This window comes from Arachis duranensis, chromosome 5, assembly GCF_000817695.3.
Source record: "Arachis duranensis cultivar V14167 chromosome 5, aradu.V14167.gnm2.J7QH, whole genome shotgun sequence".
NCBI classification, from domain to species: domain Eukaryota; kingdom Viridiplantae; phylum Streptophyta; class Magnoliopsida; order Fabales; family Fabaceae; genus Arachis; species Arachis duranensis.
This window is the reverse complement of record NC_029776.3, coordinates 44914410-44931437: the sequence shown is the minus strand read 5'-3', so window position 1 is coordinate 44931437 and position 17028 is coordinate 44914410. Positions and strand designations below refer to the sequence as shown.

Below are 17028 nucleotides of genomic sequence, written 5' to 3'. Positions count from 1 at the left end.
CTCATGAAATTATTGAATATTATATTTTTTAATAATTCACAAATAAAATTAAATATCTACAAATTAAAAACGAATAAAATTAAAATTGACATATTATAAATTTATAAATAAAATTAAAATTAGATATTTGAATCTAAATTCTCTCTTATTCTACCTATTGTCACTATAAACGACAAATAATACCAAACTAATAAAAGAAAATTGTCTAGAATATGCTGCTTGTATACACACAGCACACGGAATAGGAATGAACACGGCACCCACGTTTTCTTTGCTCGCTTGTTGCTGTTCCATTTCGGCAACAAAATTATTATTATTATTATTATTAAAAATGTTTTTTAATAATATTGAGTAAGTATTTAACAAAATTTTTTTCATATAAAATATTGACACAATACTTTAAATTTCAATTTTATATGTGGTATTATTTATTATAAATTAACCGTCGTATAAAATAGATAATTAAAATATTAATCTTTATATCTTGACAGCCAAAATATTGAGTTGAAAGTATATTCTTATTCTTCTTTTCCTATTTCCGAGAAACAACGATATAGGTGCTGCCGTCCCATGCTTTATCAACCATCTTTGTAAGACGCATAGCGGCATAGCCGCATAGGTCCAAAATCCCTAACATTTAATCCATATTTTCCTTTTCGTTTTCCTTTCCTTTTCATTGTTGTATTCCTTTGGAGCCATTGACCACCCTCCTTTTTATTTTATTTTCATTCTCCTCATATATATGTAATTGGAATGTGTCGTCTACTTATTATATCAAGTGTCTAATTTTAACAAAATATATTACTTTATAGAATAATTAAAATATATTAATACTAAATAAATTAAAATAATTGATTGATAATTTACATAGAAAATATCTTCTCAACTGAAATAATATTGTTATAAACGAATTAATTTTGATATACTATTTTTAAAAATTGTAAATCTTTTAAGTAATGAAAAAAATAACAAAGTTAATATAGTTAGATACCAGGATTATTTTTATCTAAAAATAATAAATATATAATTTATCAAAATAGATAGAAATAAAGAAAATTACACATTATGTTTGAATATCTCATGTAAAAAGATCTTTTTATCTATTAATTATGTTTGGGTATTTTTTTGGTGACTAATTAGGTTTTGGTATAACAATATAAAAGTACTTTTTTGTTTATTTATTACATGAAAACATCTTTTTTTTAAAGGAAAAAAGATCTTTTAAAAAAATGTAAATAACAGCTTCTCAAAAAAAATATTTTTTTTTATTTTACTAGTGTTTTTACTTTTACTATTAGAAATTTGTCAAATACGTTAAAAAATAAAAAAAGATTTTTTTAATAAAATAATGGCGCCCAAACATGCACTATGAAGTATGGAATGAGACATGTGTAATTTTGGAGAACGAAATATTAATTAGTATGAAAAAGAAAAAAAATTGGTATTTATAATATGATTTGGAATTTCGTATTGATTATAAAATTAAGATAAACTCAATTCAAAAGGTATAATTTGTTATCATTTATATTAAATGAGTTTACTTTAATTTTTTTATTTAATTAAATTTAAAGATTGTGATAGGCTTAGAGAAGGGGGTTGAATCTATGCCTTTCTTTTAAATTGCTGTTATGACCTTTTTAAATCAAACTTTTAATTCTGATTCTGTTTGTACTCAGTAGTGAAAATTTATGAGACAATTTATTTTTGTCTCATGAATATCAGAAAACAGAACACAGTAGAGAAGAGAAAAGCTAACACCAGCATATATCTTGGTTCGGTTGCCTTGTGCTATGCAACCTACGTCCAGTCTCCTCCACAACAATGGAGGAATTTCTACTATAGTTAAAAGTATTACATACACCAATTTCACACTCAAGTTCTAACCTAACTTGACATTGGCTATGCTAACACCCAACTATTCACTCTTAGTGCTAACCCAACTAAGAAAGGGATACCTTACAGGTACAAGATACAAGACACTTAACTAACCTAAAGAAATCAAAAAATAACTCTAGACTTTTCTCTCAAGTGTATCACTCAACCTTTTTCCACTCATGGCTTTTACTTGAGCTTCTCACTTATGCCTTTTCTCACAAGAAATTACAAAAAGATAAACATAGAAAAGTACACCACAATCTGTAAAACATGAAGGAGATTGACTTCATCAACAGCCTCTTAGCTATGTGCAAAATCAGATTTGCAAACCTCAGATACAGTTCTTCAGTATTGGCCGAATGCTTCTTTGAAAGAAAGCATTATCCAAATAGAAAAACTTCTTTGCAGAACACTATTCTCAAACTCTGATTTTTCTCTCTTTAGTTCTAAATGAGCAGAAAGTCTTCTTTTATCTCCTTGCATGTTGCTTGGTTCTTCTTTCTAGGTCAACTCCTTGAGCCTTGAGCTTCACCAACACACCACATCACCTTTTTCCCAGTTAATCCCCAAATTGAAAGTTTGAGTCTGACATTCTTTCTTGACCGAAAGTCTCATGACATCATAAACAGATATTTCCAATGGTAAAATCCTATCTCAGCCATTGAAAACTAACTTGGTCCCCAAGATACACTTGTGACCGTGGATGCACAACAGTGTAGAACAGAGAACATTTTTTTCATTTATCCAAAAATGGTAAAGCAGAAGATTTGAGATAAAGTGAAGAAAGTAAGTTGCATGCAAATGGAAATAAATCACCTTTTAATTTCTGACTCAGTTTAATATGAATTGATGTGGGTGATTAGATCTTTACTTTATGATTAAGCTTTCTCTTTCTTTCTTCTTTGATAAAATGAGCAGCAAAGGAAGCTTTCTCTCTCTTTTTCTTTTTGTGTATTATCCGAAAGACCAAACTTGCGACCAAGAACTCTCCTTTTCTTCTAGGATGTGAACCCTAGCATAGCCATCTTGTCATGCGTGGGTGAGAGAAGAAAAGAACGAGAACAGAGAGTTGGTTCCGTGGAGAAGGGATTAGTTCAGATGCAAATGAGTTTTGGTTACTTGGTTAGCCACTAAGTTAGATAAGGAATAGACTTGGATCACCTAATGGGCTTGTTTATGAATATGGGCTCACTTCATCAAATATGAGGCCTTTGAGATTAAACTTTCTCTTTCTTTCTTCTTTGATGAAATGAGTAGGAAGGATGAAGCTCTCTTTTTTGTGTTTTGTTGCTGACCGAAGCAATAAAAGAGAGTGAAAACTTCAATCTTGTATGAGAAGTTTGGTAGGATCAACTTGGGTTGATGAACAGGGTCTTGGATCGGGTTTGATTTGTTTGGCCCGTTGGTTCCTTTCTTTGTTTTCTTTTGGGCTTATGCTTTTGTTATCAGCCTATCAGCCTTGATCTAATTTTATCCAATTGGGCTACTGAATTGATTTGTGGCCTGCATCACTTCAACCAAAATAATCAAAACTAATTATTTAATTTGCCCAATAAATTAATATTTATCATCATTAATTAATCTAGTTAATTTCTTAACTCAACAAAATTCAATTTAAATTACTAAAATTGATACGTAAAAAAAATATTAGGATCAATATATTTTATCGATTTAAGTTAATATTTTGGACTAACATATAACTTTTATATTATTAGAATTTAAAATTTTAAATTTAAATTTTAAAATTTAATTTATAATATTTTAAATTGATTAAATATTAATTAAAAATAATAAATTTTGTTGATGTCCGGTAAATTCTATATTTATTTTATTTAAATAAAAGAAAAAAAATCCTTAGACAACTACTGTTCTATATAGTATTTAATATTGTATTGATGTGAATATTAATATGATATCAACCTACCAAGTTGTCATTTTTCTCTCTCCTTGTTTTCTTTTCATCTCTCTGTGATCCGGGAAGAAGAAGAGGAAGAAGAAGAAGATGAACGTGGATCTGGAGTCGCTGGCGGAGGCCACTTCCGGTGCCATTGGATCACTCTTAAGCACCACCATCCTCTACCCTCTCGACACCTGCAAGACCAAGTATCAAGCTGAGGCTCGTTCCCATGGCCGCCAAAGATACAAGTAAACATCCAACTACCCCATCTCTCTCTCTCTCTCTTATTATTATTATTATTATCTTTGCGATAATTCCCCCACTTTTGATCCCTTTCATTCATAATTCAATCTTTGTTCTCGATTCTCAATTCTCTTGTTAATATCGGTTGAATTTTATCCAGTGCTTCAACGCTCTGAACTGATCATGCGGAGAAGAACGTCGAATCAATTCATTTTTTTTATTATGATTCATATTGAGTATTTGTGTTATAGTTTTTTATCTATTGTGAGACCAGCTACCTGCATAATTGCCCTTCTTTTTTAGTTTCATGTATTTCTGGCTATGTATTAGTATCCCATTTTTCTCATGTACCTATTCAAGAATATATGGTACTTTCTTTGGGAACATGAAAGGTGCAACTTTATATATGATCAAGTTTTATCGTTCAAACTGTTGGAATGATTCTAGTTTCGTTTATGTTGGCCCCTTTTTGCATTACAGAAGGTCCGAATTAGAGGTAGAGCTTTTGAGCTTTGATATAAATGTCCCATAATTCATATTACCTCCTTTAAAAAGGGGTCAATTTGTACAAAGTTGTGTGTTAAAAATAATGTATCTAAACATGTTACTTTGTCCAAATTGACAGTTTAGTAGTTGTTGTTTTCCCTAATGGGATGGAGTACAAAAAGAGTGGCCCTGGGTGTGCTTTTTGAAAAACATTAATTGGTCGTCTGCATAGTCTTGATTTTAAATTTAAGCTTCTAGAATGTATATAAGCACCAATCTGGATCAACATTAATCATTAAGAAATGAAGTGACAAAATTAGTAGAGAGATTGAATTGAGGAAAACTGTGTTATAAAGATCAAATTTTTGTATTCTTGCTGAATATGCAGGGTTAATTAACAAATAATGTATGTATCTGGTGGGATGTTTGTTTTTTTTTTTTTAATATACTTGTAATTTCATTTAATTTGCTCTTAATTCTTCAGGAATCTCTCTGATGTGTTATTGGAGGCAATAGCAAATCGCCAGGTGCTTTCGCTTTACCAGGGCCTCGGAACAAAGAATCTCCAGTCCTTCATTTCACAGTTTGTCTACTTCTATGGTTATAGCTACTTTAAAAGACTGTATCTGGAAAAGAGTGGATACAAGTCTATCGGAACAAGAGCAAACTTGCTAATTGCTGCTGCTGCTGGGGCTTGCACAGCTGTTGTGACTCAGGTGAGGCAGCATTAACTCTTCCAAGTATCTATACCAATTATTAGTATGTGTGTATTGCTGTCTGAGCTATGATGAAGTTGTGATTCAAATCTTTTATGGTTAGGGTGTCAAGGTATATAGAACCCAAAGGAGAGGATCTAATGCAACTTTAGAATAAAATAGTTTCCATCATTTTGTTACAGGGGAATAAAAAACATGTTATTCTATTAAGCTTGTGATACTTATATGGGTGTTTACTCTATTATATGTTACAATCTATAACACATTATTTTCTGTTTTTGCATGATTTATATGGTAACTTATTAAGTTTAATACAAGAGAATCTCATTGATGACTATGTAGCCCCTGGATACAGCTTCTTCAAGGATGCAGACAAGTGACTTTGGAAAGTCTAAAGGGCTATTGCACACCCTTACCGAAGGCACCTGGAGTGATGCTTTCGATGGCCTCAGCATTTCCTTGTTACTGACCTCTAATCCTGCAATTCAGGTAAAGTAATCTGTAGCCTGTGCATGTTCTTTCTGTTAAGTTACATTTCAGTTGGAAATCTCTCTTGAGACAGAAATAGCTTAATGTGTAATTATCATATCCTTCAGTATACAGTGTTTGACCAGCTGAAACAACGAGCACTGAAGAATAAACAAAACAAAGATGATAAAGCATCCCTTTCTGCATTTATGGCGTTTGTTTTGGGTGCAATTTCCAAGAGTGTGGCTACCTGTTTAACTTATCCAGCCATCAGGTGTATAAAATTGTTCACTGCTACTTTTGTTTGGCTTGTGAACTTTGTTTCCTAGGACCGTTCTGAGCTCTTGTTTTTGCATATAGGTGCAAAGTCATCATTCAATCTGCAAACTCAGAGGAAGCAAACACCAAAAAAGAGATTAAGAAACAACAGAAAACAATCTCTGCAGTACTCTATGGAATTTGGAAAGCAGAGGGCATATTGGGATATTTCAAAGGATTGAAGGCTCAGATTTTAAAAACCGTTTTGAGCTCAGCACTCCTCCTAATGATCAAGGAAAAGATTTCTGCCACCACTTGGGTTCTTATACTTGCAATTAGAAGGTTTCTATTACTCCCTAGCCCTAGGGTAAAAAACTTGTAAGTTATAATAGTGGTTATTGGAGGAAGGAGCTTCAATCCATTGTGGATAGTGGATTACGGTTGGTGCAATGTCTACCGAAAGAGTCATTTTTCTGAAGCTAAGGCATCGAAAATGAATTATGACTTCTCGTTGGTCCTCTTTCCATAGGTTTTGATATAGAATGACTACTCCAAGAAATTAAGGAAATACTGATAGAGTTAAGCAATGAAGAAACTCTTCAAGATAAATGCGTTGTTAGTATTGATTTGTTTCATTTCTTGTTTTGGGTTTGGCTGATGTATATGCTGTGAAACCTTGAATTAGAAGGGTGTTAGTTAAGAGTAGCTTAGGAGTTTTACAAATAAGCACCCTTTTTTTGTGTATGTACTCACATTTATTCCCTATTTATAAATTTTGAGTAAGTTTTCCTAGTTTTCAAGTGTGATAGATTTCATTTTAGTATGTTACTAAGTACCCATAGTTCTATGCCCCTTTTTTTCGAGTGAGTCTTTCACTCTCAAATGGAGCTACATATTGCATTAGTAAGTTTCTTTTGTTTTCATGCTTTCTTTCTGTTTCTTATTTTAGATGGATAACTTTTCCTACTCTCCAGTTTGTCACTCATTCTCCTGAAATTCATCGAGCTATGTTAATAAAATTAGGTTGCTTAGGATGATTTCTTAAACTGCATCTTCTTTTGCGTCCCTCTGGTGTGTCTGGTTGCATGTTCTGTTTCTTCTTGTCATTGAATTTTAGCATTTATTTTTCACATGTAAGATGTTGGTTTAGATTTCATTTTGAATTACTTGATTGTTTCTCTGCGTCTTGTATCTAGTCTTGTTTGGATGTTTCATAAAGTTGTGCTAAACAAGCTGGTTTGGAAGGGTGTTCATCATGTTGTCCAAAACCAATGGCTGACATGAGTGACTAGTGATGCAAATTTGATCTTTATTTTAGCTTTTGTAATATGATTGGACTATAGTGAACAATTGTAATATGGTGAATACTTGATGTTGTCTTATCTAGCCTCTGAATCCATGTTTTGTTCAACCATGAAGGGACATGGCATCTAAATACAGAAGAAAATGGTACGCAATCATCCGCAGTCTCCTTTCTATTTCTTCTTGCATGTACTTTCACCTTTGGCAAAATATTAGTGCTAGATACGTAATATATGCATCACTAGCAGAATTAATGACATGCAGCATTAGTATCAATAGTTCAATACTATGGAGGCCTATGAAAGCCCCAACAATTTATTGCAAGTCTGTAACACACTTTCTTTACCGTTTGTAAAAAGAGAAAAGCTCCACGACCAAGTAAAATATCTAATTAAGTTGTTATCGGGTTTTAAATTTATGTGTGCGCATTCTTTTTTACTCATGTTGCTGCTGCATTTTCTTCTTCTTCACACCTGTTGTCGCCACCACTACCACCTCCCCCTTCTCTTTTTTTATTTGAATTTCTTCTCCTCTTTTTTTTTTCCTCCTCCTTCTCCTCTATCTTCATCGTCATCGTCTTTATTATCATTATTATCAATATCATTATTGTCATCATCATCGTCTTTTTCTTATACGTATTACAGTTCAAATCAAAATGCATTGAAATTCTTAATGATGACGACATACAAATTCATTTCAAAACAAGCTCAAACCAAGTACACCTTATTTAAATCTAGAATGCACTGAAATTGAATCCAGAATGTACTGAAATTACTTAATGATAACTCAAAACTCCTCCTCTTCCTTCTTCTTCTTCTTCATTATCATCATTTTCTTCTTTTCTTGTTCATCTTCTCCTTTTTATTTTTTCTTCTCATAATTCTTGTTTTACACTCTTAACAAGAATAAAAAAAATCAAATAAAGAAAAAGAAGAAGAAACACATAATGTTGCAAAATCAATCGAAAAAGAAAGAACTTATATTTATTCAACTAAATAAGATTGCAATACAGTACAAACAAGTTCATTCAAATATAATATAAGTAGATCTACTAAAAGAAAAAATAAGAAAGAAAAGAAGAATAAAAAAAGAAAAAAATACAGCATTAAAAAAATGACAATTTTATATTTTTAAAGCAAAATTTTGGTGTCAAAACGAAAAAATTTATGTGTTATTATTAAGAAATTTTGGTATTATTGTTCTGATAAATTTTGCTTAACTCTTTCTTTTTCTCTTCATCTTCCTGTTTCTTCTCTTTCTTTTTCATCTTTTTCTTATTCTTATTTCATTTTTTCATAAATTTTTTGTTTTGTTCTTTTAAAAAGAATAAAACAAAAAAAAATAAAAAAATATCGCAATATCACATGAGAAAAAAGAAAAGAAGAAGAAGAAACAAAAATAAAACGCAACATCAATACCAATAAAAAAAGGAAGAGGCACATGAAAAAATACAAAAAAGAAACATGAATAAGAAGAATAGCATAATTTTATGCACATGTTATGTGAGTGAGTTTTATTGGATTTGGACTAACATAATTAAACTTAATTGTCAAAAACATTTGAATGGCTAACGAGACTTTTATGAAATAGTTAATGGGCCTATGAAAGGCTCATGTGCTAGCTTGTAGCTTATAGACGGTAGCTAATTAGCACCTAAGCAAAACATATCGTAAGATTGTTTCTGCGAGAACTACTCAAAACACAGCTAAGTTCGACCAAAAAAAAAAAAGCACAGCTAAGTCTCCTTATCATTAGGGACACTCTTTATTAGGTAAAGATAGATGAGATTATCATGAAAAATAAGTGCACACAAGCAACGTCTTCATCTTACATGGATCATTACAAGTTTGCAACTAGACATCTTGATGAGTCAATTAAATTTGTTACCAAAAATGTGCTATGTGGTTGACTTGACTTTAAATTTGTGCTTCTTTGGTGTGTTTTTTTTTCTTTAGTAAGAGAAAGGGCAATAAAAGCCCAAGAGATTACAATTAGAAACATAAGAAGGCAATATAGCCACAATTAAGACTTGGATAAATGACAGACTTACCTGTTTCACTGAGAGTTGAACTAGGGTTTGAGTCTTAAGTGAAAAACATAGAACTCATGTACTAATAGTGATAGTGTGTGTTGTGTAAGGCCAAAAAAAAAAAAAAACAAAAGTAACATAACTTCTCTAAAATTAATTTGGGTTGGTCAAATAATTAACTCACTCGTTCACTTAATTAAATATTGAGATTTGAATTCAATATTGTATATGCAGTAACCCATTATTGATTCACAATAAATTAGTCATTAGATTGTCGAACTAAAAATATCGTGGAGAAAAATAGCTCCTTTAACATTGTTAGCAAGAATTATTCTTAAATAGTTGGGTGGTTGATTTATAAACACAAATCCAAGTTAAATAGGGATGGCAACGGGTACCCACGGGGGCGGGGACATGCCCCCCGCCCTCGTCCCCGGCCTCCATATCCAGTCCCCATCCCCGCCACGGGTAACGGGGACTCCATATCCCTACATGTTATATATATATATTAGGGGTATTTTTGTCTTTTCATACAAACGGGGATTTAACAGGTCCTCACGGGGCGGAGACCTCTATCCCCGCCCCTGCCCCGTTTATTATACGGGCCCTGTCCCTGTCCTCGCAGATAAAAATCACCCCCATATCCGCTCTCCGACAGGTAAATCCTCGCGGATACCCGCCCCGTTTTTGCCATGCCTAAAGTTAAATCTTGATACCTTTCTTTACATTTTTGGTTTATTTGTCAATGAAATTTATCAAATTCTTCAATTTCTTTAAACATATTTGACTCTAATTTAATGTGATTATATCTTTTTGAAAATTTTTTAAATATATCGATATACTAATATTTTAACAAATTTTAATCGTTGACCTTAATTATATATTATATATATTTTTTATAATTAAGATCAATAATTATACTAAAATATCAGTATACGTAAAATTTTTTTTATCTTTTTTCTAGAAACAAAGAAATAGATAATACCCAGTTAATTTTACGTTACTAATATACATTAATAGAAAAGAAAAAAACACACGCACTCCCACAAATACCAAAACTGACTATAAAGGACATAGATAAAATTTTCTCTATTTAATAAACCCATGGTCAATTGAGCATTGGCATTTGACACGGTGAGTAAATAATCCTACCCTACATATTATGTAAGTGTTTAGAATGGCATATGATGGCATAATAATATGAAAAATCTAATTAAAAATAATTAAAAATATTAAAAAATATTAAATATATTGTGATAAAAATAAGATATGGATGTTTATTTATTATGAGCGACTCATATTCTCAAGGAAAAAGTACATTAAAGAAGTATTAAAAAAATTAAAAATGTAAATGTTAGAACTTTTTTTTTAATATTGGGCTAAAGGTGGTGTTACCCACCAGAATGATCGAAATGGAGAGTTTAACGGCGCTATAGGAGCTGTCAGATGCTCCGAGAAAGATGTCAAAACCGTTTTGTGGAAAACGTCACTGACGTGTTGATGAAAACGTCACCGACATTTTGTTGTGCATGATCAACACGTGGCAGATTCCTTTCTCTTCCCACACGTTGATTAAAACGCCAACTCCATTCGTCTTTCATTCTTTCTTCTTCAGTCCATAGTCTCCATTATTCATTCTGTTTGAAGAAGTTGGAAGTTACCAATTTCTTACCCTACATTCCCACAATAAAAAAAGGCAGCCCCACATTTCCGCAACAAGCAGTCAAAGATAGAAAAAGATTAGTATTTTAAACATTTTATTAGTAGTTAGTTAGGGTTAATCCTATTGTTTTGAACTAAAAGTAAAAAAAAAATAGTATATAATATTTTTAAAATAATTTTTTGATTACATAGATAAATAAATTAATTATTAGTTGATTAGGAGTAGTTAAAAAATATATTTTTTTGTTATAGTTATAGTAATAGTATTAATTGTTAGCTTTGATAAATTATCGTTAGTGTGTATTATTCGTTGAATGTTAGTATACATTTTTTTAATTTTAATTTTGTTTAATTAATTTTTTTAAAAAACAGAATTTTTATTAATTTTAGTTTGATTTTATATAATTTATGTGAAACAGGCCGCTTTAGAATTTTAGTTTTGTTTTAATTTTTTTTATTTTAATTAATTATTGGGAAACAAAATCATTGTTATTAAATTTTAGTATGTTTAGTAATTTTAGGCATTTTTGCAATATACATTGAAAAATAATGGAAACAAATTTAGATCGGATAATTAGTAATTCTTAGGATTTGTGTTTAGTAAATAGATTAAGAGTTATTATTATTATTGTTTTCAGTAAAAAAAATATAAGTAATTTCTTTCTATACTATTTTAGCGTAGCGTTAAAGACAAAAATGGAAAAGCGTAACGTCACACGTACTGATGAACATATATCAGAATATCTTTAACATCCTGTATATGTAAGTAATTTTTGTGTATACTGTTATGCTTAAAAATTAATAATTCAATTAGTAATAATAAATTATTTGGATTTTTAGTAATTATTAGTTATATTTGTTACTAAACCGAGTATTAATTTAGTAATATTGACTAGTTCTGGTTATTGACGGTTAGTTATTATTTTTATTTTCAGGGTTCAAGAAATTTGCACACTAGACACTTACACCAAATAGACTTATATGATGCTAGGGTGGAAGAACAACTCAGAGAGAGCGGATTCTATCATGTATCTCAAATTGGAAGGATCATATCTCACGGTCCAACTATAGACACACTAGTTGAAAGGTGGCGGCCTGAGACGCACACGTTTCATCTTCCACACGGCGAGTGCATGATTACGTTGGAGGACGTCGCCATGATTTTTGGACTTCGAACTCACGGCTTGCCAGTTACTGGATCAACTGACCACAACACAAGTGGGTTAAAGAACGAGTGCATGACCCAATTTGGTATTGCTCCTGTCCCAAACGACCATAGACGAAGCGGAGTCAAGCTAGTATGGTTCTGCACCCTAAAGTGGCGCCAACATTTGACTGACGCAGTAAGTAAGAAAATTTATGTAAAATGTCACATAATGTGTCTATTTGGAACAACGTTATTTAGTGACAACTCTGGAATTAGTGTGCACTGGAAGTATTTGACAAGACTTGTGCATGGGAGCATGAAGTCGATCAGCATGGTTTAGTTCCCGATGCTGTTGATGAGGTTTGTACAAGTGATGAAATGGTTGACGAAGCTGGTGCATGTAATTTGATTGTTATGCATTGAATGGGATTGATATTTATGTTTATGACACATTATTTAGTGATATAGTAATAGTATTGTGTTAAATTGTTTTTGTTTGTTGATTTAGGTTTGCTATTCACCCTATTGTTTCTTAATTAGGGTTGGTATTCATATTATTGATACATGAGTATTGACCAAGGCTAATTTTTGTTATCATTCAGGTGCCTAGGATAAGGGATATGACCTTAGGATTGACCCATCTCGTAAAAGTGCCTTTAGATGGTCTCCGTCAACCATCAAAAAGAGGGTAAAGAAAGGATGTTCCAAAATGGTACGAAGCATGAAGAAAATTTTCTCTAAATGAACCATTGTACTAATATTTATTATACATATATAGAGATTCCATTGTTTAATGATAGTGCACACTAGGATTTAGATTGTTGTGAACATGGTTGATGAATTGTTGAGATTGAAAGAACCCTAAAGGGTGGTTAAGTCCATTTTTAGAAGAGGTTATGTCCGAAATTTTTTTTAAAATGTGAGAGTTTAACTATAGTATTGTGTGAAATGTGACTTGAAAGAACCAAACTTCAACTGAATATCACCTAAACAAGTTAAATGGACAATACTAAAAAGGAGATTAAATCAATTACATGGATACAACTAAAAATAAGAGCAAGTGAGTTAAATGGACACAACTAAATACAAGATTAAATAACATAAATGGGGACAATAAAAAATCAGCCAAGATGACAACTATTCATTCGGAGCCGAACTACTAGCACTAGCTCCTCCATGATGCGGGCATCTACTTCGGTTGTGACCCTCACCACCACAAAGTCTACAATGTCTAGGACCACGTAAATCACGCACATCCATTTCATTCCATAAGCGTATTTTTTTAGGACGACCTTTGGCCACTCGCCTGAGGTGAGGATTGGGTACTAGTCGTGATCCTTGATACACAGGCCATGTTGTTGGATTTTCTAGTGGCCTGAATCGGGTTCTGTACACCTTTCGGATCTCTGCCATTGTATATACCTCATGCACATACTGCTTCCAATCTAGGCGCTGGTTAACACAACAAGCAAATACATGGTGACAAGAAATTCGATCGACCTGAAACTCTACACAATCGCAATGTCTTAGACGCAGATTTACTGCAAACTCTAAACCGCTAGGCATCTCCCGTACTTCAAAAACCTTGTTCTGCCTGTCAAATAAATTAACTTGCATATTTTCTGATGCCGTTTGATTAGACTGAATTTTCTCAGTTGCATACTCAAAGAATAGATGACCTACACTTATACGAGCCTCAGCCTCGACCCTCTTCCTTGTGAACAAGGCATTAAGTCTGTAAAAAGTTGCCTTGACAAGGGCTGTCACAGGAAGATTACGTGCTCCTTTAAAAACTCCGTTAATGCACTCCACTAAGTTAGTGGTCATGTGTCCCCAGTGATGTCCTTCATCATATGCCAAGGCATATTGCGACCGAGGAATATTGTCGAGCCACTGCTTGTAAGCCACAACCCGTTCATAATATATATCGTAACGCATGTTGAATTCACGGACTATTCTAGAATAGCCTGCCATAAGAGAACAACGGAATCCAAATAATACCATCAGTTTATTGTTAACTTTTCACCATCGGCCACAAACTGCATAAAATGTAAATAATTTATTTACCTATGTTGACAATCAGCATTTGCATTTGTGGCGCTTTGAACCTTCTCAAGAAGTTCGAAGCTATGTGCCTAATGCAAAATATGTGAATAGCCCTCGGGTATTACCATGCTCCATCACTACGACCTACAACTGAGATAATGGACTCGTGTCGATCAGAGATAAGACCAACACCATCTCGATTAAGTACATGCATTCTTAGATGGCTAAGAAAAAAGTGCCAAGCATCGGCAGTCTCACCTTTGACGATGGCAAATGCAAGAGGCACGATATTCCCATTTCCATATTGTGATACTACAACCAAGGATCCAAGGCTTTGAGCATCAATGGATAGGAGGGCCCAAGGAAATAAAATCCAGGCCTAAGCGGCTAAATCAAGCTGTCCCTAACCATGTGCTTGTGGCATGAAGGTCCAAGTGAAAAGCTTGAGACTGAGTGGTTAAAGTCGTGATCTAAAGCAAAAAGAGTGTGCTTAAGAGCTCTGGACACCTCTAACTGGGGACTTTAGTAAAGCTGAGTCACAATTTGAAAAGGTTCACCCAGTCATGTGTCTGTGGCATTTATATATCCGGTGGTAATACTGGAAAACAAAGTGCTTAGGGCCACGACCAAGACTCATAAAAGTAGCTGTGTTCAAGAATCAACATACTTAACTAGGAGAATCAATAACACTATCTGAACTCTGAGTTCTTATAGATGCCAATCATTCTAAATTTCTAAGGATAAAGTGAGATGCCAAAACTGTTCAGAAGCAAAAAGCTACAAGTCCCGCTCATCTAATTAGAACTAATATTCATTGATATTTTGAGATTTATAGTATATTCTCTTCTTTTTATCCTATTTGATTTTCAGTTGCTTGGGGACAAGCAACAATTTAAGTTTGGTGTTGTGATGAGCGGATAATTTATACGCTTTTTCGCATTATTTTTAGGTAGTTTTTAGTAGGATCTAGCTACTTTTAGGGATGTTTTTATTAGTTTTTATGAAAAATTCATATTTCTGGACTTTACTATGAGTTTGTGTATTTTTCTGTGATTTCAGGTATTTTCTGGCTGAGATTTAGGGACCTGAGCAAAAATTTGATAGGAGACTGAAAAAGGACTACAGATGCTGTTGGATTCTGACCTCCCTGCACTTGAAATGAATTTTCTGGAGCTACAAAACTCCAAATGGTGCGCCCTCAACTACGTTAAAATGTAGACATCCAGGGCTTTCCAGTAAGATATAATAGTTTATACTTTATTCGAGTTTAGATGATGCAAACTGGCGTTTAACGCCAGTTCCACGCTGCATTCTGGAGTAAAACGCCAGAAACACGTCACAAACCAGAGTTAAACACAAAAAATACGTTACAACTTGGCGTTTAACTCTAAGAGAAGCCTCTGCACGTGTAAAGCTCAAGCTCAGCCCAAGTACACACCAAGTGGGCCCCGGAAGTGGATTTCTACATCAATTACTTATCTCTGTAACCCTAATAGCTAGTTTAGTATAAATAAAACTTTTTACTATTGTACTAGGGGTCTCTTTTTTCCCTATTTTTGAAGTCATATGCCATTTAGGGAGGGTGGCCATTCGGCCATGCCTGGACCTTGTTCTTATGTATTTTCAACGGTGGAGTTTCTACACACCAAAGATTAAGGTGTGGAGCTCTACTGTACCTCGAGTATTAATGCAAAGTACTATTGTTCTTCTATTCAATTAACGGTTATTCTTATTCTAAGATATCCATTCGCATCCAAGAACCTGATGAATGTGATGATTATGTGACGCTCATCACCATTCTCACTTATGAACGTGTGCCTGACAACCACTTTCGTTCTACATGCAAATAAGCTTGAATGAATATCTCTTGGATTCCTTAATTAGAATCTTCGTGGTATAAGCTAGAATCCATTGGCAGCATTCTTGAGAATCCGAAAAGTCTAAACCTTGTCTGTGGTATTCCGAGTAGGATTCAAGGATTGATTGACTGTGACGAGTTTCAAACTCGCGACTGTAGGGCGTGGTGACAGACGCAAAAGGATAGTAAATCCTATTCCTGCATGATCGAGAACTGACAGATGATTAGCCGTGCGGTGACAGCGCACCTGAACCATTTTCACTGAGAGGACGGATGGTAGCCATTGACAACGGTGATCCCCCAACATGTAGCTTGCCATGGAAAGGAGTAAGAATGATTGGATGAAAGCAGTAGGAAAGCAGAGATTCAGAAGGAACACAGTATCTTCATGCACTTATTTGAAATTCCCACCAATGAATTACATAAGTATCTCTATCTTTATTTTTATGCTTTTTTTATCTTTATATTCGAAAACCATTATAACCATTAGAATCCGCCTGACTGAGATTTACAAGATGACCATAGCTTGCTTCATACCAACAATCTCCATGGGATCGACCCTTACTCACGTAAGGCTTATTACTTGGACGATCCAGTGTACTTGCTGGTTAGTTGTGCGAAGTTGTGAAGAATATTTGTGAACCGTAGTATTGTGCACCAAGTTTTTGGAGCCATTGCTAGGAGTTGTTCGAATTGTGAAAAGTATGATTCACAATTTTGCCTATCAGTAAGCATATGCAGTTTCGTACTCAATAGCTGCTGATGGTTCTTTTGCAACCATTGCTTCAAACCATGTCAGCAAAGCTTCATAAGAAGCTTCCCACCCACCAAATATTTTCTCAACTGCTTTTTGCTTGGTCAACCATACTTTGCGATAACTTATTGTATAGTTGAACTTCGATTGCACTTCAGCAATTACAGATTTCACCTTTAGAGATGGGTCGGCTTCAACCAATGATTTTATCGCTTCTGCAATTATACCAGAGTCCTGTTTGGCATGATCTTGAGAGATGGTAGATTTGATGCACATGTGATTACTGT

General features: G+C 33.4%; 1 protein-coding gene across 1 annotated transcript; it reads left to right on the top strand.

Moving 5' to 3' along the window:
* Positions 1-3856: 3856 nt before the first annotated feature.
* Positions 3857-6735, top strand: LOC107489263 (peroxisomal adenine nucleotide carrier 1; the record flags this gene model as incomplete). The annotated part of the gene is given in 5 exon segments (XM_016110018.1): positions 3857-4020; positions 4986-5217; positions 5560-5706; positions 5814-5959; positions 6046-6735. Coding segments are annotated over 5 exon segments (948 nt in total). The 3' UTR covers positions 6326-6735.
* Positions 6736-17028: the final 10293 nt, after the last annotated feature.